Source organism: Cupressus sempervirens, chromosome 10, assembly GCF_028749045.1.
Source record: "Cupressus sempervirens isolate cs-2001-9-10 chromosome 10, ASM2874904v1, whole genome shotgun sequence".
Taxonomy (NCBI): domain Eukaryota; kingdom Viridiplantae; phylum Streptophyta; class Pinopsida; order Cupressales; family Cupressaceae; genus Cupressus; species Cupressus sempervirens.
Window position 1 is genome coordinate 502968754 of NC_143127.1, and position 27751 is coordinate 502996504.

At 35.5% G+C, this 27751-nt stretch overlaps 1 protein-coding gene across 3 annotated transcripts in view; it reads right to left on the minus strand.

Moving 5' to 3' along the window:
* LOC149534867 (acetyl-coenzyme A synthetase, chloroplastic/glyoxysomal-like) overlaps positions 1 to 27751 on the minus strand; it is a 302385-nt gene that overhangs the window by 24190 nt on the left and 250444 nt on the right. For all 3 annotated transcript variants that reach the window (XR_016357318.1, XR_016357317.1, XM_089805521.1), the window contains exons 16-17: positions 24927 to 25017; positions 24718 to 24816 (exon numbers count right to left, since the gene is read on the minus strand). Coding sequence is in view for 1 of the 3 variants with exons in the window: in XM_089805521.1 (XP_089661647.1) it covers positions 24718 to 24816; positions 24927 to 25017 (190 nt within the window). In the remaining 2 variants the exon portion in view is untranslated. The remainder of the gene's footprint in view (positions 1 to 24717; positions 24817 to 24926; positions 25018 to 27751) is intronic.

The following is a 27751-nucleotide window of genomic DNA, read 5'->3' on the forward strand; positions in this document are numbered from 1 at the left end:
TTCTTATTTTATGGGGATGCATAGCATGGCAATAGTATGAATGTTTATATATGAGGTGAGGCACTTCTCATCTAACACTTTTTCTTATGAATGCAAGGTTTGGAGGCTTGGAGAGGACATGTTTCAAGGCAACAAAAAAGGCAGAAATGGAGAAATACAACCCAACTAGTCATTACAAGCAATGACTGATGCCCTATGACCCTCTCTAGCTCTATTTTCTTCTTTCATGTTATGCGTTTTCATACAGTAGGAATATGTAACAGTAGCTCTAGGGGCCACTCTCATGGGCAATTGTGTGAGAGGTATTTACTTTCAGCATTCATTTCATTTGAGTTCTGTAAATATCAGTTGCATACTATGATGAATAATACAAAGGACATTTTTCTCTATTTTTTTTGCTCTGAATGAAATATGATTTAACAGTTAAAACATGGGCTGAATGCAATAAAAATGTGTACTTTACTTTCATTTGATCATTTTCAGAACTCAATTTTACCATGTGTTAAAATTAAGTAACAGTTCTCACAACCAAGATCTATCAAAATCATACAAGCTCTAAGTTTTGAAACTGATTCTAAAATTTGAACTACTTTACCATATGATGGATTATGGATATCACTCAATCCTTGAAAGCTTTCTATGATCAATTGGAATACCTCTCATCACTTCCCTGTTGTATGGATCATGTGGCACTGTTATCCTCATAACTTGAAGAATACACAGAGGGACTATAAGTCTTACCTCTTTATCGAGATGTCTCAACAACAATAGCTTAATTAAGGGAATCATAGCAAGAAGGATGTTCACTTGCTTACTTTTAGAACCAAGCTGTCCTATTGTGGATAAACAACAATCTATTGCTCCCAAATTGCAAAGTATTCAGCCTTTGACTGTGGCAAACATGCAAGTTTCTGTTCTATACTAAAGAATTTTTCTTCAAGAATTTGTTCTTGGTTCTTGGCAACAAATTTGGCTAACTGCCTCAACATGATTGTGAAATTGTGATGCCCACTTAAGAAACTGTTATAACCCCAGCCAAAACTCTTTTATGCTGCTCTATTTGTACCAAATTCTGAATATTAACCTAAATTTAATATATTCCTTGCTTTACCAAATCTCTGCTAAGTGACTTAGATTGCAGCAACTTCTCAACTACGTCTCAAAGTGCTCTCCGTATACCACAAATGATCTTTAATCAAAACTGCGATTCTCCAACTCTAACAACAACAACAACAAAACTGATATTTCCAGCAATTTATACGAGAACAACATAAAATTTCTGACTTATTCCATCGAATTGTTGGCAGACTTCTGAGATTTCGATGAATAAAATTCACAAACTATGATGCTTGCATCAAAAAATATGGACAAATTGTATTAGCAGCAACTCATTAACTGGAAACTATCACTGATCATTAGGAAAGTTAATTTCTCAGTCTGTGTAGCTACATTGACATTTCCACCACATACACAAATCTGTCATTGGATTTGCAACATACAGATTGGTCAATATTTGCCTCATGGAAACAAAAGCATAAACATAGAAAATTGTTTGATTGACAGTCAAACAGTCCCAAGTCTTTGCTTGGGAAGTAAAAAAAAACATTCAAAATAACAATTCCACTAGACAAAATAACAGTGGGTCCTGGTTATGGCAGAAGTTATTCGTATTTCCCAGTGTAACACTAGTAGTGGGGTATGTCAGGATGAGTTTCTAGGATGCAGGGAAAATGGGCGTCATTTACGGTATGGCGGGGGGACGACCACGGGACAGTGACAAGGGAAGGATAGGGTAGGGAGGGGTGTTGTATAATATACATATAAAACTTGAAATGCTAGTTAAGAAATGATTTTTTAGTAGGAAATACCAATTTAAAATACTTGAACATAGCAAAATTGAAACATAAACTAAAACCGATTGAACATTCAACATATTAACATATTACATACCCAATAAAAACATTCAAATAGAAATTCAAGTACCCATCTCACTGGTGGTATGGTTGTAGAATGGCAGAAGTGGGGGTACTTGGTTACTCAAGTACTCGGTGTAGGGATGTCTCGGGGATGAGTACTTCAAGGTTTGGAAGGGGGTGTGAGTCCTCGTGTTAAACTAGACTATTTCCTCATGAAGTCATATTCTAAGATAGCCATTCTTCCAAGATGCCAAAAGTTGTTGTATTGGCACCTCCAGTAATGCTGTTAACTCTTAAATCTGAAACACAACCTTTAAGAGAAGTAAATATTCATCAGGGACATATAATTGACCTAAGATGCTTGTGAGCGCAAATAACACCACGCCCTATTTCATGTTGTTATTTGCTAATTGATTATCTCGTCTTGAATAATCAATGACATCATAATATAATGCTCCCAAGTGCTTAAGTCTTGTTCAAACATTAATTAATAGTTCACCAAACAACCTGACATAGTAAACTTTGCTCATAACCTAGTGTTTTGTGTGCCAAATAGGTATTGTCTTCCATATTTCCCACCTGATAATCGCAGCAGACATGTAATGATACCTCAACCCACATATCAATTTCTATACCGTTGGAAAGGATTTTATGTTGTTGCTATGGATTGTATCTATGCAACAGGTCATTGTGACCTGGTAATTCAAGATTCCACAAGCCTGTGATAAAGGTTCCAGGCTTCCTGTTTGCTTTGATGAGGTCTACAGATTGATGAGCTTGATGATATTGAGAGTTGTTGTAAACAATTGCATGAGCTATACGCAGCAAGGTACTAGTGAATTCACCATCTACTCAACTATACACCCGATGAGGTCAGCATGCACATCTTCTTCCTCCATGAGACCACTGCTCCTTTTTTTCCTACTCTAGAATGTCGAGCGTTAATCTTTCTAGACTGCACAGACATTTACAGTAGACTGATATCGATGAAATTAATGCCTCATATTGGCAGACTTCATGATATAGTCAGAATATCGGTAGACTTGCTCCTCTAAGATACAAATATTTCTATCTATTGTGTTTAGGGGAGCATGAATGGTAGAAGCATATCTCATTCTCACAATAGAAAATGCCTATCAAAGAAAGCTCTACCCACCATTTTCAGAATATTGCCACAAAATTATTGCCTTTGAATTATAATGTTTTGCCAAGGACTTGACTTCTAATAATTGGCAAACTTGAAACTTTAGCAAGGCCCGATAAAATAATATTCTGCACCATATAACTGTCTTGCGTTGCTTAATATAATCTCCACTCGGAAAAGTTAATGCTCACTCACCAAATGAGTTCAAGCCAAGAATACTATTAAAACATTTTGGGGTCCCAACCCTATTTAATCCTTAGCACTTGTGATATTAATCAAACTTTTCTTATTTACGGTCATTCGTGAGATATTAATTCTTTAGACCTAAATATCGCTGAGATATATTAACAGACGTCAATAAAATATTTCCCTCCACATTAATCAACTGATAATTATAATTAGCTTGATATAAACAAAATAATAAAACTATTTGCTTATGAGTGTTCCCTTATAATCAATGCCCATAGAACTTCTCTAGGCATTGCATGCGCTTCCTACTTGTTCGCCGTTTCCACAAACATTTCATATTTTCTGTAGCATATAGTTTGGATAGTCTGATGAGATATGAAAAAAACATTCCAGGCTACAACCTTAGAAAAAATCATCCTTTATTACCTTCAACATTAAATTTTCCAAAGTCGGAAGATCTCAACATATTTTGTAGGCACAAAATATTCACGACACTTCGCTATAGAATGTAGACTTTAACATGTATGATGTAGACTTTAACATGTATGATAAGGCCTAAATGAAATTCATGGCACAAATATTTCTTTGGCAATCTTTAACTAATATAGTCTTGGAAATAAAAATGGGCTCTACAAAAGAAATATTTTAGCCATACCAAAAATCAATTGCCATTATAGAGAAATAGTGGCACAAAATTATTTTTGTAGTGACCCTGATCTTTAATATATCCGCTCTGTTATAGAGATATAATGCAACCTCTACCTTCTTGTGCTCTAAATAAAATAACCTTTATTTTCTATCAATATTTTGAATTTAATCAGTGATAATTTTGATAAAAAAATTCTATAAATTTTTCTTTAATAAATTTCTCACAGGTTGGCAGGAAAACCAAGTCTGATAACACCATAATATCCTGCCTAGATATTCTCCCCAATTTTACCACAAAGATTTTTGCAATATAAGAATATAAATTATCCAATGAAGACCAACAATATAAACCAGTAAATACTCATAGAAATTAGTCAAAATGTTATTGTATTATAATATTCAGCAATAACAATCCAATTGTAAAAACAGTGATAACAGTCAAATTGGATAACTTGAAATGCAACTATGAACTTCGTCGTGAATTCACCACAACGATTAATCGAGGCTATGTCCAATCCACCAAGAAGAACTTGAGGGTTTGCATCCTCGGATTCTAAATAGAAGTTGGAGCTTCCTCCAAGAGAAATCTCAAAACCAAATGAATATCCAAGCATGTTGAAAATGAGCTCCCTCCTCTCCTTTTAAGTAAAATATGATGAGACTTCATATTCCCTTGTCTCTCTTTGCATTTTAATTCTCTTTCCTTTGTAATTGTCTTTTTCTCCCTTGAGAGAATAATATAACTTTATAAGCTAAAGTGACTTATTAATTCCCACTTTTTAAATTTTTTGAAGTCACTTTATGAAAACAAGTTAATCTTCAAACATTAAAATAAATATCTTGTCAAACTCGGAAAGCCATGCATAATAGCTTGCCAGAAAGCTGTCAGCAAGACGCTCCAAGGTCAATACTGCAAACTTGGAAATACAAACTCAACTAACTTACTATAAATAGTAAGTATTAGAACACCCTTGCTATCTCGGCTCTGATCGACTTGAACGGGAAAAAGCATGTGTCAAACTCATGTTGATGCCTAACAAGACCTAGTTAGCCCACAAGATCATGATGGAAAAGGCTAATGACATGTCAGATATAAATGGCTAGAAAAGGGGGCATTACAAAGTGTTTGTTATAATTCCTATGCCTCGTGTAGAAGTGTTTTAAGACTTTTTATATATTTTGCCCACATGTTATATCACAGCAAGATGAAGTAATGTTCTTGGCACTTGCAAATACCTTCAAGGAGAAATGAGTATTTTGTGACTAAGCATAACATGTATTTGATAAAATTACAATACATAGTGTTTGTATTTTATAAGGTGATTCAGTGCAAGAAAAATCAGAAATTTTAGGGCAATCCATGTAAGTGAAGTGTTTAACAAAATTCCTTGGGGCTTATTGAGTATGTAAGGACAAATACTGGAAGGGGATCTTATAGGTTCGGCATTGAAGTGAAGCTTAGCGAAGCTAGTTGTGGCTATTCTACTAGGATATGCAATTGGATATTTGAGTAAGTGATATAAGTCTCTTGAGGACATGAACTTTGCTACTCTTTTTCAGGCATGTGGGAATCACATAGATTGTAGTTAACATTCTTGGGTAGACATGAGGAAAATATATGTTGTTTCTAGGTGTAAACTGGTGAATTTATCATTGTTACAACAATACCTAGTCAAATATCACTTCAAGGTCTAAAGTTGTATATGGAATTTCTTATAACCTGTTATTCAATATTTTCATTATATCAAAGAAAATCAGGTCTGCATATATCTAGTTTAAATCTGCATCATCGCCCTCAAAGAGTTGTTATTAATTCTACAATTTGTCTATAGCATTTAATAGCATATTTATTCATTTGAGTTTGGGAAGGGTAAATAATTTGGAGAAAATATGTCAGAGATTACACTTATCATCTCTGATTATACAGTACACAAATAACTTCTGCCAATCAAGAAAGAAGACTGTTGGGTAGAGTAGGATTATCCACAAAACAAATAACCCAAGTTTTTGTAAGAGGGAAAGAAAGAAACCCACTTGCATATAAGGCATTTGAACACCAAACTTTAAGTAGGGAATATTCAAAACTACCAAGCAAGTCGAACTATGCATATTGAGGCATGCAGCTCAAATCCATTGTATATATGGAAGGCTATAAAACCTGAGTGAGATAGGCAAAGATATAATGCTTGGAATAAAATCTATTTCTTGGGATTTGGGATAGGAAAAGCATTTTGAGACAGATAATTACTATCATGATAAGCATATCTACTACATGTGGAGTACCTTGTTTTGTAGTATGAGGCTTTACATTGCTTCATTAGATAGGGTGTTACAACAATCTGGTGATCATTTATCCTAATGGCTCAAAATACTTTCTTGAAAAGGTAGCCTTTGAACTCCTATAATGTTATTGAATTTGAGAAATGTAATTATGTTCCTTGGCTATCTCTGCTTTTCCATAGGTTGTAAGAGGCATAATTAGCATTAAATAGATATTTCAATTGGCAATAGGTGTTGGATTCTTTTATATATTTTCCTAAAATATTTGATATCCATCTACTATGCATCGATCTAACCAAGGTTCTAGGACCCCTCTAGACATGCCTAGACTAGAAGATTCCCAAGCCAACTGGATTCACTTGATTCCTTGGAGCTCTGGACTCAGACCTTCCTAGTGTGGCTAGGTCTAAGCAGATTCACCAAGTCCTCTAGACTCAAAAAACTTGCTGATTCATGACTTAGATTCTATTGTAGTAGGAACATTGAAAAGGGTAAAAATAATAATTTAGAGCTTCTTTCACTCGCCTAATACTTGTTTGTATGTCCTTCTCAACCTTATAAATGCAATGTTATAAGGAGAGAAAGAGGCATCTGAGAAAAAAATGTTGAGGCTTAGAAGAAAATACCAAAAACTAATTGAAGAGTAGATAATGATTGCCAATCATTTGGACAAGTTTGTTGCTTCTTTCATGCATTTAGAGGATTTGGAGAAGGACTACTAATTTGAAAGTGCATTTCTTCACTTTTGGAGCAAATTTAAAGAGGTGCGCTATATATTTCTAAAGTTTTTTCATTCTTTACTTTGATATTTCCATTTTATTTTGCATTTGTTTTCATTTTGTTTCATTTTATATTGATGGAAACAATAGGCATCCAATAATCAAACCCTAGCTATTTTTTCCCTTAATTCTTTGACTAGAAACCCTAACTATTCTTAGTTTTCTTTTTCTTTTTAATTTGATTAGGAAGTTCGAATTTTGACTTTCCTTTATAACTTATTTCAGCTCGGCATTCATTTACACCTCGATCCAAAATTTGAAGAATCATGCCTTAGTCTATCAATACCTCAGGCCTGGTCAAAAGGGAAAGGCTTGGAAACCCACATCCCCAAATCAAAAAATCTGAAGTTATATGTGCTCATTGCAAGATGAAATATAACGGGGGAGGTGCCAGCCAGTTGGAGTATCACCTTGCACAAATACCATGCCATGATGTCAAACCATGTGAATTAGCACCTCTTGATATCATACACAAAGCACAATTTCAAGTAGAGGCCTTTAAAGAAAATAAATAATTTTTTTAAAATCAAAGAGAAAGAAAGGGAAAACATTGGTAAAGAGGGTCCTTCAATTCCTCCATTTCCTGGAAATGCAAGTAGTGATAGTATTAGTATGATTGTGACTATTAGGCCTCAAATTTGTAACAACAATCCCCATTAGATTCATATTTTGCTACACACGACTCCAAACCCTTGACCATCACTTCAGAGCATGAGTTGCAATAAGTAGAAGCGTGATCTTGGAAAAAGTGCAATTGGAGATTTCAAGTTCTGCAACACCATTCCATTGCATGCAGCAATGTATTTGTTATTATTTTCATTTTAAAATATTTAGTTTGATTTCAGTCTATTGACTTTTTAAAAATAGTATGCCACATTGAATATTTGAATTATTAGTTAGAAATTTATAGTTATTGTTTTATTTATTTTTTCTAGGTCTCCTTATTAGCAAAATATGATAATGTCATTTATGTTTGTGGTGCAAGATTCAAATCGCCTAATGTCAAGGAGACAAAAGGTCATGTTTTGGGATAAAAGGTGGCTACTATCAAAGCCACGATTGCCAAGAAGTGTGAGGTATGGAGGAGGAAGGGTTTTACCATAATGTCTACTGGTTGGACCAATAAAAGTAGAACATTGCTACATTTTCTTATCTCCTCATCAACTAGTTGCACCTGTTTAACTATAGTGATTTAGTTCAAGGCATAATTTAAAAATAGCCACATATAAAGCAAAAAAATATAATAGATCTTTTAATTAAGCCTTGAATAAATTATGAGGCCTTGGAGGAAGTTTTGGACAAGGTGGATGAGGAGAATATGGTACCAACAGTCACATATAATGCAAAATATTATATTTTTGGAGGTAGACTTCTTATTGAGAGGCACCCACCTTGTTTTGTGCTACACATTGTCTTGACCTCATATCGAAGGATCTTGGAAGACTTTCAAGGATCAGAATGTGTAGAGAATGCAAGAAATATTTGTAAATACAAATATAATTATACTTGGGCCTTGAACCTTCAAAGGAATATCACAAATAAGAAAGAGTTGGCATGTCTAAGAATTACCCGATTTGCAACCAGTTTTATCACATTGTAATTATTGCTTCAGTCCAAGCCTTGTTTTAGATGCATGTTTGTAGTGAATTGTGGTCCACGTTATCATATTAAAAGACCACTGCATAGGTTGAGGCAATTGATTGTGTTCTTGATGAGCATAGTTTTTGGTAACTGGCTAAGGAGATTGTGATGGTAACTTTTCATTATATTTTGGTTCTGATTTCCATTTCATTTTGTTATTTTTGTTCACACTTGTTTATGTTCATTGTTAAAAGTAAAAATTAAAAATTATAGATTGACAATTCAGTTTTCACAAGGATTGTAGTTCATAGAGCCTCTAGTTATTCTCCTACAACTTGTTGATGGATATAAGCTCACAAAGGGCTACATATATCAAGTCATGGATAGAATGAAGCAAGCCATTAGATCTATTTATTCGAGTAATAAGGCTAGGTATTGTCCCTTATGGGAGATCATTGTTGACAATGACACCTTTAGCTTCACAATCCTATATTTGCAAGTTCCTACTACCTTAATCTAGTGTTCCAATTTCACCCATATTTCAAGGCCAACGACAAAGTGTTGAGTGGGCTCTACCAATTTGTTAAGTGAATGCCACTTGATTAATAAATAGGAGCACATGTGGCTTGTAAGCTGGAGATGTTTAGGAATGCGCAAGGAGACTTCTTTGCACAAGAAATATGAAAGCAAAAATTAGATACAAACAATACTAGCCAAAAAAATATTCAAGTTATAATTTAAAAATTAAATACTCAACTTTTCTACCTATTAAAATTTATGTTTATAATCTCAAATTTATAGAATAGAATTTATGTTTATTTTTTCTCACATTAGATGCATGGTAGGAGATGTTTGGTGCTAAGGTGCCAAATATACAAAGGATTGAACTTTGTACATTGAGTCATCCATGTAGTGTTTCGAGTGATGAGTACAATTGGAGTATGTTTGAACACATACACTTTGAAAAATGCAGCAAATTGACAGTACAATGGTTGAATGATCTTGGGTCTTTTCATTACAACCTTTTCCTCCACCATAGACAAATATTGAGCACTAACACATCTCCTATCACTTCAAAGAAGATTGATCCATGGTTAGACTAAAACAATGAGATTGATGATCCTATTTTCAAATGATGTGTAATGTCCCCATCTTTTTAGCCTCTTAATGGAGTACTTAGCCTTTACATTCTCTGAAGGCTAAGTGAAGCAATAAGAGGAAATTGATTAAATTAATTTTTTATAGTCATTAAATAAATTAAAATTAAAAGGTGACTTTATATTTAATTAATTTAATTAAAAGTCACTAAAGTTGATTAAATAAATTAAAAGAATCTTCTAGGAGAAATTAAATATTATTTTATTTCTTCTAGAAGGAGGTCCATCTATTGGAGGAAAAGAATAAATAGGGAGGGCAGCCTCATTGTTGATCATCAAATGTGTTGCCATTTACTCTACTTGATAACTTGTGGAGCTAAGGGTTTCTACAGTTGCTACAAAGATCATTGGAAATAAACACTTCCATTGATTTGCAAAACTGAGGTGGTGGAATATCTTCCGAAGGATTGCAGCTATTGGAGAAGACAAATCGGTCTTTTCATTGTGCCAAATTGGTGGCCTAGGGCTAGATTTGTGGAGTGAGATTGAAGGAGTAAGTTGGATATTGCTACAGTAATGTTGCTATACTAGCGCTGCTACAGTTACTCACTACAGTAAAATTCAGATTTTTGGAGCAATTCCAGGTTTCTATCTATTACATTTTGCATTGTTTGACAAATGATATTTAGGGCATTGATAGGGTTATTTTAAAAATTTGTCGTAGACTGATTTATATCAGAATTTCATTTCAAGAGTTGTCAAAGGGAATTAGAATATCATTTAAATCATAGCATGCATTGCCTTAAGTCTCATTGTTGAAGATGCACATTTTCTCATTTGTAACCAATGTTTATATGTTGCAATAAAATACAATTTTTTTTTTTTAAAACAATTGAATCGCCATTGTCAATCATTTGGAGTTTGCAAGCATATCTCTTTTAGTTTGGCATTTAGGAACAATCAACATTCAGATCGGAGTTATATTCCTTGTGTCCAAAGTGTTTGACGAAATTATTAAAGAATTTGGTATTTGTTGAAGTTATAACCGGTTGGGGTTATTACATTGGTATCAGAGTTAAATTCTGCCATCATGAGGGTTTAACAATCACATGCAGCCACCTAGGGTTGGCTCTCACAAATTTTACACTCACAGGATAACTTTGTTTGATAGGGAACAAGAATTTGACAGGCAACCAGACACCATGGGTGACAGGCAAGCGGGTAGCCCACCAAGAGACAATAGGAATGAGGATTAGAAAACAAGAGAATTTTTTTAGAGCAATGGTTACAGGACAAGTGCGGATGGCTCAGGCTTTGCAGGCACTTACCACCACAGTTGAGCGCATGAACCCAGAGGACAGACGGAATAAGGAACAAGGGGATAACAAGAGTGTAGTGGGATCACCTAGAGCTCATAGAACTCTTTCCTAAACAAGAAGCAAGCCCACATTTCCTACCTTTGTTAGAGAGGAACCAATACAAGAGCTAACAGAGGAAGCTGAGGATGGGACATTTGTAGATATCCTTATGGCTGCTAATGATGAATGGGAATTATTGGCACCATAGGTGTGGGAGAGAATGACTTTTGAGAGGTTTGTGAACCAAAAAGGACAACACTACCTTGCAGTCAGACATAATAGGAGACCTCGTGGCAAGGATAATGAATTAAAACGTGATACAGGGAAGCTTCCCTTGACTAAATTTGATGGGAGTAGCAGAATGATAGCACAAGCTTGGATTCACAAGCTTGATACCTTCTTAGCACTGAGAACTATGAAAGAAGTAGAGGCAATAAAATATGCCACATGACATTTAGAGGGAGTTGCACATGATTGGTGGTATCATGAGATGGTTACCCTTTAGCATAACCAAGTGACTTCATATCAGGACTTCGTGGACTGGTTGGTAGAGATGTTTGATAAGAAGGATCCAAAAGTCTACTCCGGGGAGTTCGCATAGTTGAGATAGACAGGTGGATTGGATTATTTCATTAGTGACTTTTAGAGGCTATCCGTTATGGTGCCAAATATATCATATAGGAGATTGGTTGTTCTGTTGACTGAGGGATTATCCAAACCACTGAAGGGTTGGGTAAAAGCCTTTGATCCATTCAATTTGCAAAAAGCGATCAAGAAGGCTAGAAGTATGGAACAAGTAGCCCCAATAAATAATTTTCAGTCAAAGGGTGCATCATCTAGTAAAGACAAACCATTCTTCAAGAAACCTAAGAGGAATAAAATGAAGGCTGAAAATAAAGATAAATCATTTGCTTCTTTGGATAGAGAAACATTCAATGATCAAAGGAAGAAAAAACTCTATTTTTATTGCAAAGGACTCTATGACATGAACCATGGCTGTCCTTTGAGGCCAAAGGGGAAAGCAAACAGGGTGATTTTGATTCTGAAATGTTGGATCAGCAATCTGAAAATGCGGAATCAATTGAAGAAAAAGAAGGCACAAATGATGAAAAGCTACAAAAAATGGCTACAGGCGATGAGAAGATTGAGGGTAGACTTAAGGAGGCCCGTCTCAATAGTGCACAACAAGAGGGATCATTCAGGATGAGAGGGGTATTGGCTGGTCAGTGAGTTATTACTTTGCTTGATACAGGTGCTACTCACAATTTTATTGATTCCAAGTTGATTGAGAGGTGTGGAATACAGATAGAGCAATTTGAAAGTTTGAGAGTGAGGATAGCTGATGGCTACATCCTCAAATGTGACAGGAAGTTTACAAGTTTGCCCCTAAAGATCAATAATTTTGATCTCAAAGCAAATTTTTTATGTGGTTAACATGGGTGATACAGATTTGGTTTGGGTATGACTTGGTTACATGATATAGGGGAGTTCACTCTCAATTTGAGAGATATGGAGATGAAGTTTCAGTCAACTGGGAAGACCCATATACTTAAGGCCATTCGTGACAATGGGTTTAGGATGATGTCTTGCGAACGCATGCAGAGCTTGTTGAGACATGACCAAGTTGAGTGGGCAGCTCTTTGCACTTTAATGCCATCACAGGGGCAGCAAAAACAAGAATATCACCCAAATATACAAGAATTAAGAATCAAGCACTACAAGATTTTCAATGAAATACCACCAGGTAGACCTCTAGATAGAGGTATTGAGCATATTATTGAGTTAGAGGAGGGTACTAAATCCATCATGATCACACCCTATAGGCATCCAAAGAGATTGAAGGATGAGATTGAGAAAACCATCAAAGAACTACTTGCTATGGGGCACATTAGACCAAGTAAGTCTCATTTCACTTCTTCTATGGCTTTGGTGAAGAAGGATGATACTCTTAGGATGTGCATAGATTACAAGGTCTTGAACAAGAAGACTATCAAGAACAGGTATCTCATCCCACAGATTGATGATTTATTAGATGAGCTACATGAAGCATGTTTCTTCTCCAAAATTGATTTGAGAACAAGCTACAATTAGATCTGAGTCAGAGAGTAGGATATAGAGAAGACGACATTCAAGTGTCATTGTGACCATTTTCAGTTTGTAGTTATGCCATTTGGGCTAACTAATGCTCTAGCTACTTTTCAGTCCACAATGAACAAGGTCTTTTAGCCTCAGTTGAGGAAATTTGTGCTAGTCTTCTTTGATGACATCCTAGTGTTTAGTAGGACATGGGATGAGCATGTGTGACACTTAGACACTATGTTGAGCATTCTGAGCAGTGAGTCCTTGTATGCAAAGGAGTCCAAATGTGATTTAGGATTATCAGAGTTATTATATTTGGGTCACATTATCAATGCTTAGGGAGTACACATGGATCCTGAAAAGATTTGTGCTATTATTGAGTGGCCTACTCTAGTGAACCTGACACAGTTGAGAGGATTTTTGGGGTTGTGTGGGTTTAACAAGAGGTTTGTTAGTGGATATTCCAGGCATGCAACACCCTTGGCGGACTTGATGAGAAAGGGGGTTTTCTTATGGACTCTTGAGGCACAAGAGTGTTTTGATAAATTCAAGTAGTTGATGACTTCTTGTCCAGTGTTAGCACTACCAAATTTTAGCAAACCTTTTCAGTTGCATTGTGATGCATATGGTGAAGGTGTTGGAGTGGTTCTTATGCAAGACAAGCATCCAATTGCTTATGAGAGTAGGAAGCTTAGGGGGCCTAAGAGGAGCTTCAACATTTATGATAAAGAAATGTTGGCAATAATGCATGCTTTGGCCAAATTCAGGCAGTATTTAATGGGTAGCAAATTCAACATAAAAACCGACCACAATAGCTTGAAACATTTGCTAGGGTAGCGAGATCTTAATGATAGGGAACAGAAATGGGTAAGTAAATTATAGGCATATGACTTTGATATTACATATTTCAAGGGGACACAGAATGCAGTAGCAGATGCCTTGTCACGAAGACCCCACTTGAGCTTGATGACATATATACAAGAGGATTGGAAACATTTGATCTTTGCAAAATATGCAAGGGATACATGGGCATCGAGATTCATAGATGGATTGATCCAAAATAGTGAGTGATTTCACCCTTGGGAATGAGCTCATCATTTACAAAGGGCGCATTTATTTGGTGCTAGGGTCAGAGGTGAGGAGTATGGTGTTGAGAGTTTATCATGACCCACCTATGGCAGGACATCCAAGGTTTTACAAAACCTACGATAGATTTGTGAACATTTTTCTTCGAAAGGTCTCAAAGCTGAGGTGTTGCAGTATTTTAGAGAGTGTCCTACTTGCCAACAGAATAAATAGGAGCACTCTTACCCAGCCAAGTTACTTCAGCCACTTCTGATTCCTAACAGGAAGTGAGAGTGTTTGTCCATGGACTTCATTACAGGACTACCAAGAGCCCAGGGGAGAGATTGTATATATGTTGTTGATCGGCTTACGAAGTTTGCCCACTTCTTCCCAATCACTACTACACAGGTGGCAGATTTATTCTTCAGAGAGGTATTCAGGTTGCATGGCTTACCTTGGAGCATCATCAGTGACAAGGACAACAAGTTTATGAGTCACTTCTGGCAGCAGTTGTTCAGACTGTGTGGGATAGAGCTCACTCCGAGTACTAGCTACCAGCCCCAAACAGATGGTTAGACAGAGATAGTGAACAAATGGGTGGAGGGATACCTCTGGAATTACATAGTAGGGCAATAGAAGGCTTGGGTTAAGTGGATATATTTATGTGAATATTGTTATAATTCCACTTATTACATGTCTATCCAAATGTCACCATTCGTGGCATTATATGGATATGAGGCACCCAGTTTCATGGATTTGATGCTATCCAATAGTAGAGTGCCTAGTGCTAGAAACTTATTACAGGAGAGCTAGGACATTGTAAAGGCTCTTAAGGATAATATCACTAAGGCACAAAATCAACGGAAGTAGTATGCTGATCAAAAGAGGAATGCGCGGACTTTTGAGGTAGGCGATATGGTATATTTGATGCTGCAGCCTTACTGCCAGTCCACTCTCAAAAAGAGTGGTGTCGAAAAACTTAAGCCACGTTATTATGGGCCTTTTAGGGTGATCAAGGGAGCTGCAAAGATGGCTTACGAGTTGGATTTGTCGGCAGAGAGCAAAGTCCATAATGTTTTTCATGTGTCACATCTCAAAAAGGCATTAGGACACCAAATTGTTCCTTCTACAGTGCTTTCACCCTTGGACGATGAGAGGAAATTGGTTTTGGTACCAGAGGCTATCATTGAGTTCAGGGAGAGGAATTCTAGGAGACACACTATCAAGGAGTACTTGGTGAAGAGGAAGGACCTGCTTGTAGTGGATGCCATTTGGGAGAGTTAAGAAATTTTGTAGCATCCAGAATTGAGATTGCTTGGGGACAAGCAATTTCAAGAGGAGCGGACTGTAATGTCCCCATCTTTTTATCCTCTTAATGGAGTTCTTAGCCTTTACTGTAATGTCTCCGAAGGCTAAGTGAAGGAATCAGGAGAAATTGATTAACTTAATTTCTTATAAAGTCATTAAATAAATTAAAATTAAAAGGTGCCTTTATATTTAATTGATTTAATTAAAAGTCACTAAAGTTGATTAAATAAATTAAAAGAATATTCTAGAAGGAGGAATTAAATATTATTTTATTTGTTCTAGAAGGAGGTCCATGTATTGGAGGAGAAGAATAAATAGGGAGGGCAGCCTCATTGTTGATCATCAAATGTGTTTTTATTTACTCTACCTGATAACTTGTGGAGCCATGGGTTTTTGTAGTTGCTACACTGATTGTTCGGAACAAACACTCCTATTGATTTCCATAACTGAGGTGGTGAAATATCTTCTGAAGGGTTGCAGCTGTTGGAGAAGAAAAATCAGTCTTTTCATTGTGCCAAATTGGTGGCCTAGGGCCAGATTTGTGGAGTGAGATTGAGAAAATAAGTCGGATATTATTATAGTACTGATTTGCTACATTGACTTGCTACAGTAAAATTTAGATTTTTTGAGCAATTCCAGGTTTCTATCTATTACATTTTGCATTGTTTGAAAGAAGATATTTAGGGCATTAGTAGGGTTTTTTTTAAAAAAATCAGTTGTAGACTTATTTATATCAGAATTTCATTTCAAGAGTTGTCAAAGGGAATTAGAATATCATTTAAATCATAGCATGCATTGTCTTAAGTCTCATTGTTGAAGATGCACATTTTCTCATTTGTAACCAATGTTTATATGTTCCAATAAAATACATTAAAAAAAATTTGCATTGCCATTGTTAGTCATTTGGAGTTTGCAAGCATATCTCTTTTAGTTTGGCATTTAGGAACAATCAACATTCAGATGAGCGTTATATTCCCTGTGTCCAAAGTGTTTGACAAAATGTCAAACGACAAAATTATTAAAGAATTTGGTATTTGTTGAAGTTATAACCGGTTGGGGTTATTGCATGATGACTTGGCATGGGTTGATTAGGTGAATTGAGAGGCAGTGATAATAGAAATGGAAGAAGAGGGTAGAGCACGAGAAGACCACTCGAGGATAGAGAGGATGATTTGGATGAGGATTTGGATGTCAGTGAGACTGGTCCTGAGACATGGAAAGATATCATGGCTGCAACATCATCCAAAACTTATCATAGGCACACATAAGAGGGTTGGGTGATCGAGTGATATAGGCTCCTCTAAGCCTTAGACTCTTGCCTTTTATTTTAATATTTGTTTTGAACTTTTAATGTCGAGGATTTCATATTCCAATAATGTTATAGGCATTTGACATTATTTGGATTTCTAAAGTGTTATTTAACTTATTTCCTTCAGCTAAAGCCTAAAACTTGCATTTATACTTATGCGATCAATGTAAACTTGTGTAAGTGTTCATAGTAGCTTATATTTGATGAGAATATTGTAATCCAAAAATATATATGAATTCCTTAGGTTTTTCAATTCCTAGTCTTTGTTGAGTTTGGGTATCAAGTCCAAAAATCAGCTTTTCCGAGTCTAAGCCAAGTCTAAGTCCTATAACTGTGGATCAAACTATGCCTATGCTTACCCTTAAGAAATCAGGTTGAAGGGACATTTCAAGTAATAAGAAAGTTGTAGTATCCCTAATTGGATATTTGCTAAATATCTCCTTCAACAATATGATCAGAACTAAAAAATTGCAGATGTATTTCGGAAAAAATGGAATCCAACAAAAACCCCAATAGAAATTTGACTAACTTCTTCTTGGATATAACATTCGACTCAGATTTAGGCAAAAGGAATACAATGCTATAATAAAACCAGAAAGTTCTCCACAAGTATACAACCCGTTATTTCACAATAACATCCAAAATGTCGAACATACAGCCATGGATTACAAACCGGTAAGATAAAACCAGTAAACTCTTATAATCCCTTAAACAACGTTATTTCCTTATACAACAAAAATATAACAACCAACAACTTCTAGATAATTTCTAAAACGTTATTGTATTATACAACAACAATACAATAACCAACTAACCACAATCCTATCTTATACACAGATTTTACAGTCGAATTGGAAAACAAGAGAAGAACTTGTATGCACAAACGAGACACCTCAAATGATATCTCCATGGACAATGGGTTTGCATCCATTGCCTGCCTACACGAAGAGCCTACGTCCTCACACTAGCTGAAAGCTAAAGCTTTCTGAATGACTCTCACAAGAGAGAACTGAAAATCAAAATAATAAATCAAGCATGACCAACAATTAACCTCTTTCCCCTTTTAATACACAAACTAAGACTCTTCGACTCCCCTCTAGCCTCTATCCTATTCCCTTGTGACTCTTCAACTTCTCTCTGATAATTCGTCTTATTCCTCCTTGACCCTTTATCCTTTTTATAACATTAAATTGACTTTTTAATATTTTGAGTCTATGTCTTAGAGTCAATTTTAATATTATATAAAATAAGACTTCAATATTTCTAATGTCCCAAAAGGGGACATTACAAATCTTCCCTCCTTAAAATTGCCTGCCATCAAGCAATCACTACCAGGATCCCATACAAGCCTGCAGGCAGGCTTGTAGTCCAAACTGAAAACAATTTCAGCCACACTACGAAGCCAGATGTCTCTCTACCATCTATCTCTCAACCGGATCCCTAGACCCCATATAACTCTCTGAAAAAACTCAACACCTGTAAATTGAATAACTTTGATCACCACTAATACCACTAAATCCAACCTCAAACTGAATAGAATCACAACAAGGTCCTCAACAAGCCATAAATACATATGATCAACACCTAGATCCCAGACCTTGTAACGAGCCGATATGATAAGATAGAAATGTATCAGTGAACTATGTATAACCCAGTAGATGGTGACAACTTGACCAAAATAGATGAAAAAATACACAAGCCACTCAAAAACTGAAAGTAACACCTTGGGCGCATCAAGTACCATACTGTCATCCTCAATCTAGATAACCTCTGGGTAAATAGGTACTATGGATAAGAATGCAGCTAAAAGAGCATTCCCTATGATCAACACATGACTCTCCTCAAAACTACACAAAAAACTATCCAAAGTATGATGTAAATAATCCAACCAACTCCTGTATGGTGCGAAAATAGGAAACCAATGTGGTCTGATCCTATGATGCATAACTGTAATCAATTCACCACTTCCATCCGGTGACCCATATTCATTGCTTGGAATACTACCAGGATTTCATATCTTGAAATCAAAATCATCTTCATCAAGATAATCCAAAGAAGAGTCCCCGTTTATCACAAAAAGAGGATTATCGGAAGTCCAATCACCATCTACTTCAAACACGGGGTTATTGATAAGCTGAATATGATCCGAAACTTTAGTACTTGGTCTCTTTGGACAACTATTCAATTCATAAGTTTTCTGAATGCTATCAAGCTCAACAATGACTTCTTCTAAAAACTCTTGCCTCACCTTACCCTCATGTTCCCGAAAGTGATTCGTGACCCTGATCTGATTTTCTACTTTCTGAAGAGAAAATCGAGCATCATCTAATGCCTCATGAGTATCCTTAAGCTCCCTTTTGAGCTCCATAATCTCATTACTTTCTTTATCCAATTGATCCATATGAATTTCAGCAACCTTAAGAATGTTATCCCTATCAGAAAGCAAATATAAATAATCTGATTTTATAGTCTCAAGAGTTGTTTTGATCACCTGCAATTCAGCAACAAGCCAACCTGCTTCTACTCCCTTTTGAGCCATCCAGTAGAGATCTTCAGCCCTTTTGTGAGTGTTGTCATAACGGACCAGCGATGCCACAACCATGTAATTACTAACCTTCAACTGATTCTTTATGGTATGCATGTCATTGTTGTTCTGCTGAAGTGGTTCATCGTATGGCAGTGTTATCTTGGATTGTTCCTCTACATTCCTATCATGGGTGTAGAAAAAATAGGGTTCATCACACCAATACCCTAACCTACTATTACCTCGTGTGCAACTATCCTCATCAACCCGTTTGTCAACACTAACCTCTAATTCATCAACATAAAAACTTGCACCCTGTGTAACATCTTCTACATGGTTGCTAGAAGACTGTAAAACAATGGTAGTTGACTGCTCTTCTTTTTCAAGAACCTCTATTTTTTTATCATGATTTTCTAGAAATTCTTCGTACTCATTTTTACCCTGGACCATTGCAAGATCCTAGATCAATTCCAAATATTTCCTTTTGCCATATCAGTCTTATTTTGTTGTTCCAAATGAAAATTCAAGTAATCATTCAATGATAAATCATTTTGAATTTGGGTAGGAAGTTCTTTATACTTTCCATAAATGTCGAGTATTTCAGTTTTTATAACTGATTCAGAATTCTGGCCTAATTGCTCTTGTAGTTTCATAGTACCTTTCTTGATTTTATTCAAATTCTTTATTTTTCAATTCCAAATTCAACTCCAACCCAAAACTTTTGATTTGATCAAATAATGCTACCGACAGTTGGTGGACGCACAACGTCACTAGATTGATTCAGCAACACCACCATCCATTTTTAGATAGACATAAGTCCTTTGCTGCACTTTACTCTCTATCCTTCTACTCAAACTCCGAAATTATCTCAAACAATTTGACTTCTATTATTACTATTCAATTCAACCAAGTACAAAGATTAGGATGGCTTATCTCAGAGGAACTCATTGTATGCAAAGGTGCTAGCACTGTTAACAGCCTTCTTGCAGACTTTCACTCTTCCCAAGTATTGTTAAGGCAATAGTACTGCTCATAATTTTCAGCCTTAAAATTAATAATATAACAATTAGCTACAACGAACAATAGCTACTTCCAATGCCCTTTGAGTAATTTGTCTTTGCCTGAAACTACTTCTCAATTTCCACGCCAAATGTCTTGTGGCTTGTCCACCTCCTTGCCCGTGAGTTTCTTACAAAGTCAGGAAAGACTCCATCTTCTTAAAGATCTTAGTTTCTAGTATGCAATAGAGGCTGGATCATTCCGCCTCCTAAAAGCATCATCGGTTATAGAAACACCAGCTTAGAACTCACTCAGTAAAATATCTTTACTGAAAACTCATCATCCAAAGTGCTTGGGGAAGTGTCAGGATGAATGATATACATCACATCACCGCGATCACCATCCAAACAGAATGTACTATTGCCACCTTACCAGGTAAGCGAATATCATATATGCCAGACACAAATTTTCCTGTTAAGTTGGCCACCATCCCTTTGAATGCCAACTATCAAGAACTCTATTACTCATCGTCTCATTGTTGTAATGCCGAATGAATGTCTTCCCGTGAATGTGTGGCGTGAAGACGATTTAGAAATTCTTCCTCTGAATAAAGTACTATGCCATTACCACTAATTCATAGTTTCAATTTTCTAATTATAGCACCTACTAGGCACATAGCCGTCACCCGGCTTATTTGTAACAGTATGTGAAACTAAGCTCTGCCTTCCCGAGACGAGTTAACATGTTCGCCCTTTCGTGTCCACTCATTACCGAGTGCTGCAAGAAATACCACAAATCAATGTTTCCGCCCAATTATTTTCAAGGGAATACTCCATCCTCCATATGGTAGTTTCAAAACTATTGACTGGTCATTGCAATGTTTCTTATGCTCAACCATAGGTATGACCTCTAGCTCCTTACTGGTCTCTGGCTACCGCACGCTCCTCCAAAACTCCTTCAAAAGCTGTCAACATACTAACTAGAGAAACCTGTTGTGGGATGAAATGTCTTGTGGTCTTCCTCATGCAATTACTTCTACCCCAAAACCTTCCACATGATGGAATACAAGTACTTTAAAGAAAACACCCTCATTGTTACAATACTCCAATACTCCAATCGACCATTTGTAATGGCTTACGATACTGTTTGTTTCTCTTGTTGAGTTGGGATGTTGTAAGTCTCTTCGTCTGCTAGAAAAAGTTCCTTCGTTAAATTCCTTCCATTAGCTCTATCATCTTCCCATTGCTAGAGGGCGTAAAACTCTCTACCGCCGATATCATTGGTGTTAGGATGTGAGTCTTTAGACCCGCATCAACTGAAAACAATGCATGGAGCCAGTCCTATTGTCTGCGGTTAATTGGTATTAGCATGGGTCACACACCTTTATGGTCTTGATATTTTCTAGGATCAACTCCCAGATTGTTGAATCTCAATATACATGTTGAATCTTTAAGGTAATAGGGGAAGGTGGTAACTGTTGCAAGTTGATAAAGTCGAGCAGTAATCTTGTTTTCTTGTCAATCAAGGGGTCTAGCATAACCTTCAAGACTAGTGGTGAATAGGAAAAGTTCTGCAAACTCATTGACCTCTAATAGAATTCCTGCAGGCCAGGTTGTTCATAGACAATCACATGGTTTACTTCATCTTCATTTTCTACAGAAACACGTTGAAGCTTGAACTATCTGATTCCTGCTTGTTCAGCTTTATTATGGATAACGGAGGGCAAACTTGAAGATTCGTATGCACATACCAATGTCTCATCCAGATCAAAAACTACTTGGTATCCTGTCTATATGCCGAATTCACGGAGATTTATACTGATACTAACATGCTTTTCCTTATTACCTATCCTGAATAAGATTCGATTCAGGAAACCTCTTACTACAACTGCTTATGCTCTACTATCAGCTGTAAATCACCAAAGGATACCATATTGCTTTCTAGTTATTTCATAGAAAACCGTGCACCACTACTGACAATTAACTGAATCTGATGTAATTCTCAACAGGAATATCGGCTCTATAAATTTTTCTGTTTGGTGAAATCTTACTCAACTCGGAGCTTCTATATTTATTTCTTAACCTCACAGGTTGGCAGGTTCGAAGCTTTGATACCACTGTAGTATCTCCTTTAACAATATGATCAGAAATAAAATATTGCAAATGTATTTCGGAACAATAGAATCCAGCAGAAACCCCAATAGAAATTCGACTAACTTCTTCTTGGATATAACATTCAACTCAGATTTAGGCAAAAGGAATTCAATGCTATAATAAAACCAGAAAATTCTCCACAAGTATATAACCCGTTATTTCACAATAACATTCAAAATGTCGAACATACAACCATGGATTACAAACCGGTGAGATAAAACAAAAAAACTCTTATAATCCCTTAAACAACGTTATTGCCTTATACAACAGTAATATAACAACCAACAACTTCTAGATAATTTCTAAAAAGTTACTGTATTATACAACAACAATACAATAACCAGCTAACCACAATTCAATCTTATACACAGATTTTACAGTCAGATTTGAATACAAGAGAAGAACCTGTAAGCACAAACGAGACACCACAAATGATATCTCCATAGACAATGGGTTTGCGTCCACTGCCCGCTTGTACGAGGGGCTACGTCCTCACACTAGCTGAAGGCTAAAGCATTCTGAATGACTCTCACAAGAGAGAACTGAAAATCAGAATAATAAATCAAGCATGACCAGCAATGAGCCTCTTTCCCCTTTTAATACACAAACTAAGACTCTTTGACTCCCCTCTGGTCTTCGTCCTATTCCCTTGTGACTCTTCAATTTCTCTCTGATAATTTGTCTTATTCCTCCTTGACCCTTTGTCCTTTTTATAACATTAAATTGACCTTTTAATATTTTGAGACTATGTCTCAGAGTCAATTTTAATATTATATAAAATAAGACTTCAATATTTCTAATGTCCCAAAAGGGGACATTACAAAAGTTTACAAATATTTTGGGTGGATTTTGTAACCAAACAATCTGTTGACAAATCATTTAGTTAAATTCAATACTCTTCGTATAACATTGGGAATGAGGATAATTTAGATCTTAGAGAGGTGATATGGACTTCATTCTCAGAACTTGGACTTGTTTTTCTACAACAGTGTAAATAAACAACTCGTTAGAGCCATAATTTGCAGGTGTTCAGCCCAACTTGATTGTGAGTTGTGTCATCACTCTTCACAATGATCAAATTCTGTAGAAACTAGAAATACTCTCCTTTGGTATGTGGAAACATTTTTAAATTATAGCATGATATCCATAGTTGTTCTCATGCATTTATGCAGCTTATAAGCCTATGGTAGGCGGAAAGATATTTATAGGCTATACAATAACATGATACCCATACTCATCCCCTTGTACTTATACAACCTAAATCCAATATAGATGACTTGAAGAGTCATTTATCTATCAATTCTTGTTTATCTAAAAACAAACACTTTCCCAAGGATTGGAGTTTGTATTATAATATTAAGAAACAACTTTTGGCATGAACACAAACAAGCATTTTTATTAGTGTTAACCATATTGTTGGTGTTATTATTATGTCCTAGTACTGTCAAGGTGTGAATGGCAATAGAAATGAGAATGCAATATATAAAAATTCTAAGTTTGAACTCCTTGTGATCATGATTTAATAAACTTATATTTACATGATTAGGTCACTCCTAATGAAGTGTAATATGCATGGTGGATCTTCTAAGCAGACAAATAGTATAAATCTGTTAGTCACATCTAAGCTTGGATCACAGGTAAAAGGTAAATAAACAATGTATAATACAACTGTGTCAAACCATATAGCTGACTACGAGGGAAGTAAATAAACTAAATAAACAAATGCCTATAAAAAGATAATAATTCAGAGAGTCAACTTATATAGGTGGTAATGGATAAGCCTTTTACTATGATTTTGTCTGAGAGACGAGAAACATTGATTACTGAAGATATGGTGGTGTATTTCAAAGGTCAACTAGAAATTTGAAGAACGATTTTACTGTACATAGTTATCCGTTTTATATCACACTGAAACATGGACATTGCAAATTAAAATGTCAATATATACAAGTTGTAATCATTTTAACAAACCATATTTTATACGTTGTGAGGCTTTTCTTTCGATTGAGTACCATAGTCCATCTATACATTTTTTTATTGAAAAGCCCATCTATACTTTGAATATTAAACCAATCATTTCAATCGAAATATACTATTGATATTTTTCAAATATACTAGTTTCCAAAGAATATAGCATCAGACAGCCTATGCCAATAAATGAAGACACGTACGTGTGCTAAAATGTGGATGTTTCCCTTGTGATGCATTTTATTTAGAGGTATAGTTTCTCAATAGTTATCAGAAAACATTAAGTTTGAAATAAATATCAATTTCGAAAAATACAATACCTGATTTCGAACAGTTAATTTGAGGCTTTTGTAAAGCTCATCACTAGGTTGAACGCCTTCAACCAATGTCACAAAAGCATAAATGCTCTGACCTTTAACCTGTAAATATGAACAATTATTAATACACACATACACATACATCTTATTAATGTCAATAAAAGGGACATTTCGAGAACATTAAAATAGGTATACTTAATTAATTATAGTACCTCATCCTCTACCCCAACCACAGCTGCTTCAGCACAGTGTACATGTGAAACAAGAACAGATTCTACCTCTGCTGTACCAATACGGTGACCACTACACATACCATAATAAAAGTATCACATATATGATGAATCAGAGAAATAGAGAACAAGAACTCTCAGGGAAAGAAAATAATCAAAATAAATGAGAAAATTAACTTAATGATTTTTTAACAACTGAATTGCATCTGAGCGAAGTCATGTGAGTAAAATGTTCATTAATGAAACATATACCCAACTCTACCAGGCCATCTCCTAAGGACTGATACTAAGGAACTAAGAAATTTTTGTTTCAAAAGCCCCCAAAAGTTAGATGCCTATGGAAGTCATTGGATATATGATGCATAAATATTACATGCATTTAGAAAACCATATGGACAGCAATTAGGTTTAATTATATATGAACATGACTAACAATTAAGTTTATCGTAACAACCTACCCATTTTGCACTTGAAAATTTACTCTTTTGACTGTGATTATTTTGTGAAACAGTATGTTTGCATCTATAGAATGATCTTTGTAATGTTATTTGTATTGGAAGGTCTAATCATTTTATCTATATATTTGTGCTCCAATATATTGTAGATTAAGAAATGCCAAGATTTAGACAACTCCAAATTCAAGGTTCATTCATTACCATGCATTTGATATGTTGATATGATTAAAATTGAACTTGACTAGAGTCCTGAGATTTAATCAGAATAAATTTGAAATCTGGATGAAGTGTATTTTACTTTCTTACCACCATTCACTTGTACACTTCTGAGAGTACTCATAGAAGCAAACAGAAAGTTGTGTGGTAGCGGCACAAATCATAAATACATCATTGGTATAACCATAGCTTTGCTCTCATACTCTTTAGTGGCATATAGCACTGCATACTAGAGTTTTCAATGCTCAGAAATCAATGCAGCAGTCTTCAAGCTCTTTCAATTAATTCTGATCTTTGACCCTCTGAAATAGTTTTAAAACTGCTCATATAAGTGTAATGGTCTGATAAGAAGTGATTTGTCAAAACCCCTATCCAATTTGAGGCCTGACCATCCCACACCTTTGATAGTCTCTGTGGAATGTCATGAATGATAATGAAATGGCTCTGAGTTGTTAAGTTTCTGGTAGATATTCTGTTTTACTGAGAAGGTTCCAACTTCTGATCTTTAAGTACCTGGAGCATTTTATTTTTGGCAAGGCAATGAGTATATCCAATTGAAGTCTTCTACACGAACTATCGCACAGAGATAAGCCACGCTCAGTAGGAAAGTGAACTCCCAGTTTGAAAAACTACTCAAGTTCTGCATCTTGTACAAACAATAGTCCAAAACCTTAATACCATCAATTCAAATGAAGAGTGTTGACATCCCATGTTCCCACACTCAAAATGAGACATGGAGACCAGATGAAGGAAAACCTATGCAAACCAACAAACTTCAGTATTTTAGTTTGTATCACCACATACAGGACAAATCTTCACTCTCAAAATTAAATCGTGCCAATATGAAGTAACAGCTATGCAGAAGACCTGTTCCTCTCTTCAGCAATTCGCCTTGTTGGCTTTCATAGTCAAATGATCCTTTGGGTTCCCTCTCATGGCTTATAAAAAAAGAAAGCAACCAGTGGAGAGGATGTTTAGATTCCATCAGAACTCCTCTTTTCCTTATGTGTCTAGCAAAGTCTCTTGGTCAATCATAGGTTGTATCAGAACAGTTTCGACAAGGCTCCAAGCTCATCACATCACATTATTATTTTGTTGCCCAAACAATAGAAAAGTCAAACTATAATAAGGTGCATGAACTTTCAGTCGAAGGCATGAGCAAATGCTGCCAAATTCATACAACACATTATTAATATCCAACTAACAAACTTATATTTTCATTGACATCCAAACACCCATTTATTAACCAAATGAATCGTCATCTTTATTTAATGATAATCTTCTCTAAATTTTTCTTTCTAGCATGTCTCAATTTCTAGATGATAATATAAATCTATGGAAGATTAATTGAAATTAAAATACAAAAAACAAATAAAACACTTCAGAAAATAATAAATTTCCAAGCTCTTACAGATTTGTCTCAAAATGAGACTTCACAAACTTGAAACTTTTGCAGAACTAAACCGTGAATTGCAATAGTGGGTCCTAAAGGAATCCACACCAAAGATGGATTTGGGTTTCCATCAAAACCATTGAGGATCTCCAAAGGTTTCTGTCCTCAATATTTTTGTAAATGAAAACTCAAAGAGAAAATAACAATACCAAGCATATCTGAATAAACCCCTCATTCTTCTTTAATAGCTCATTGCAGTCACTCTTGACTTTCCACCTGCTTGCCTCGATATTTGTTTCCCCATGTCTTTTGATTTTACCTCTTTTAATTTAATTTTGAACGTGGGGGAAATTAAAGTGACTATTAAATTTCCACTTAACTCACTATTAGAGTCACTTTAATACTTTATTAAATTAATTAAATATTTTTATCCTTGTGCCTTAGTTTGAGGAATAACATGACCTTATTAAATATTCATATTCCAAGATCACATTAAATATGGTATCATTGTTAAGACATCCTTAGCTATGAGTATTTTTTCGTTCCTTTCTATTTTTTGTTATTTTGTCAAATAGTTGGCTTGCAAAATATCTTCGTGTTGCTGAGGTGAAGTTTGTTTTAATTATGTTTGTTTTAACTCAGACACATTACATATAGAAAGTAGGAAACAATGCAAATATAACTTTATACGCAACTTGAAGTTTCAATAAGAACCCTCTTTAAGAGGATTCTTGTAAATAAAA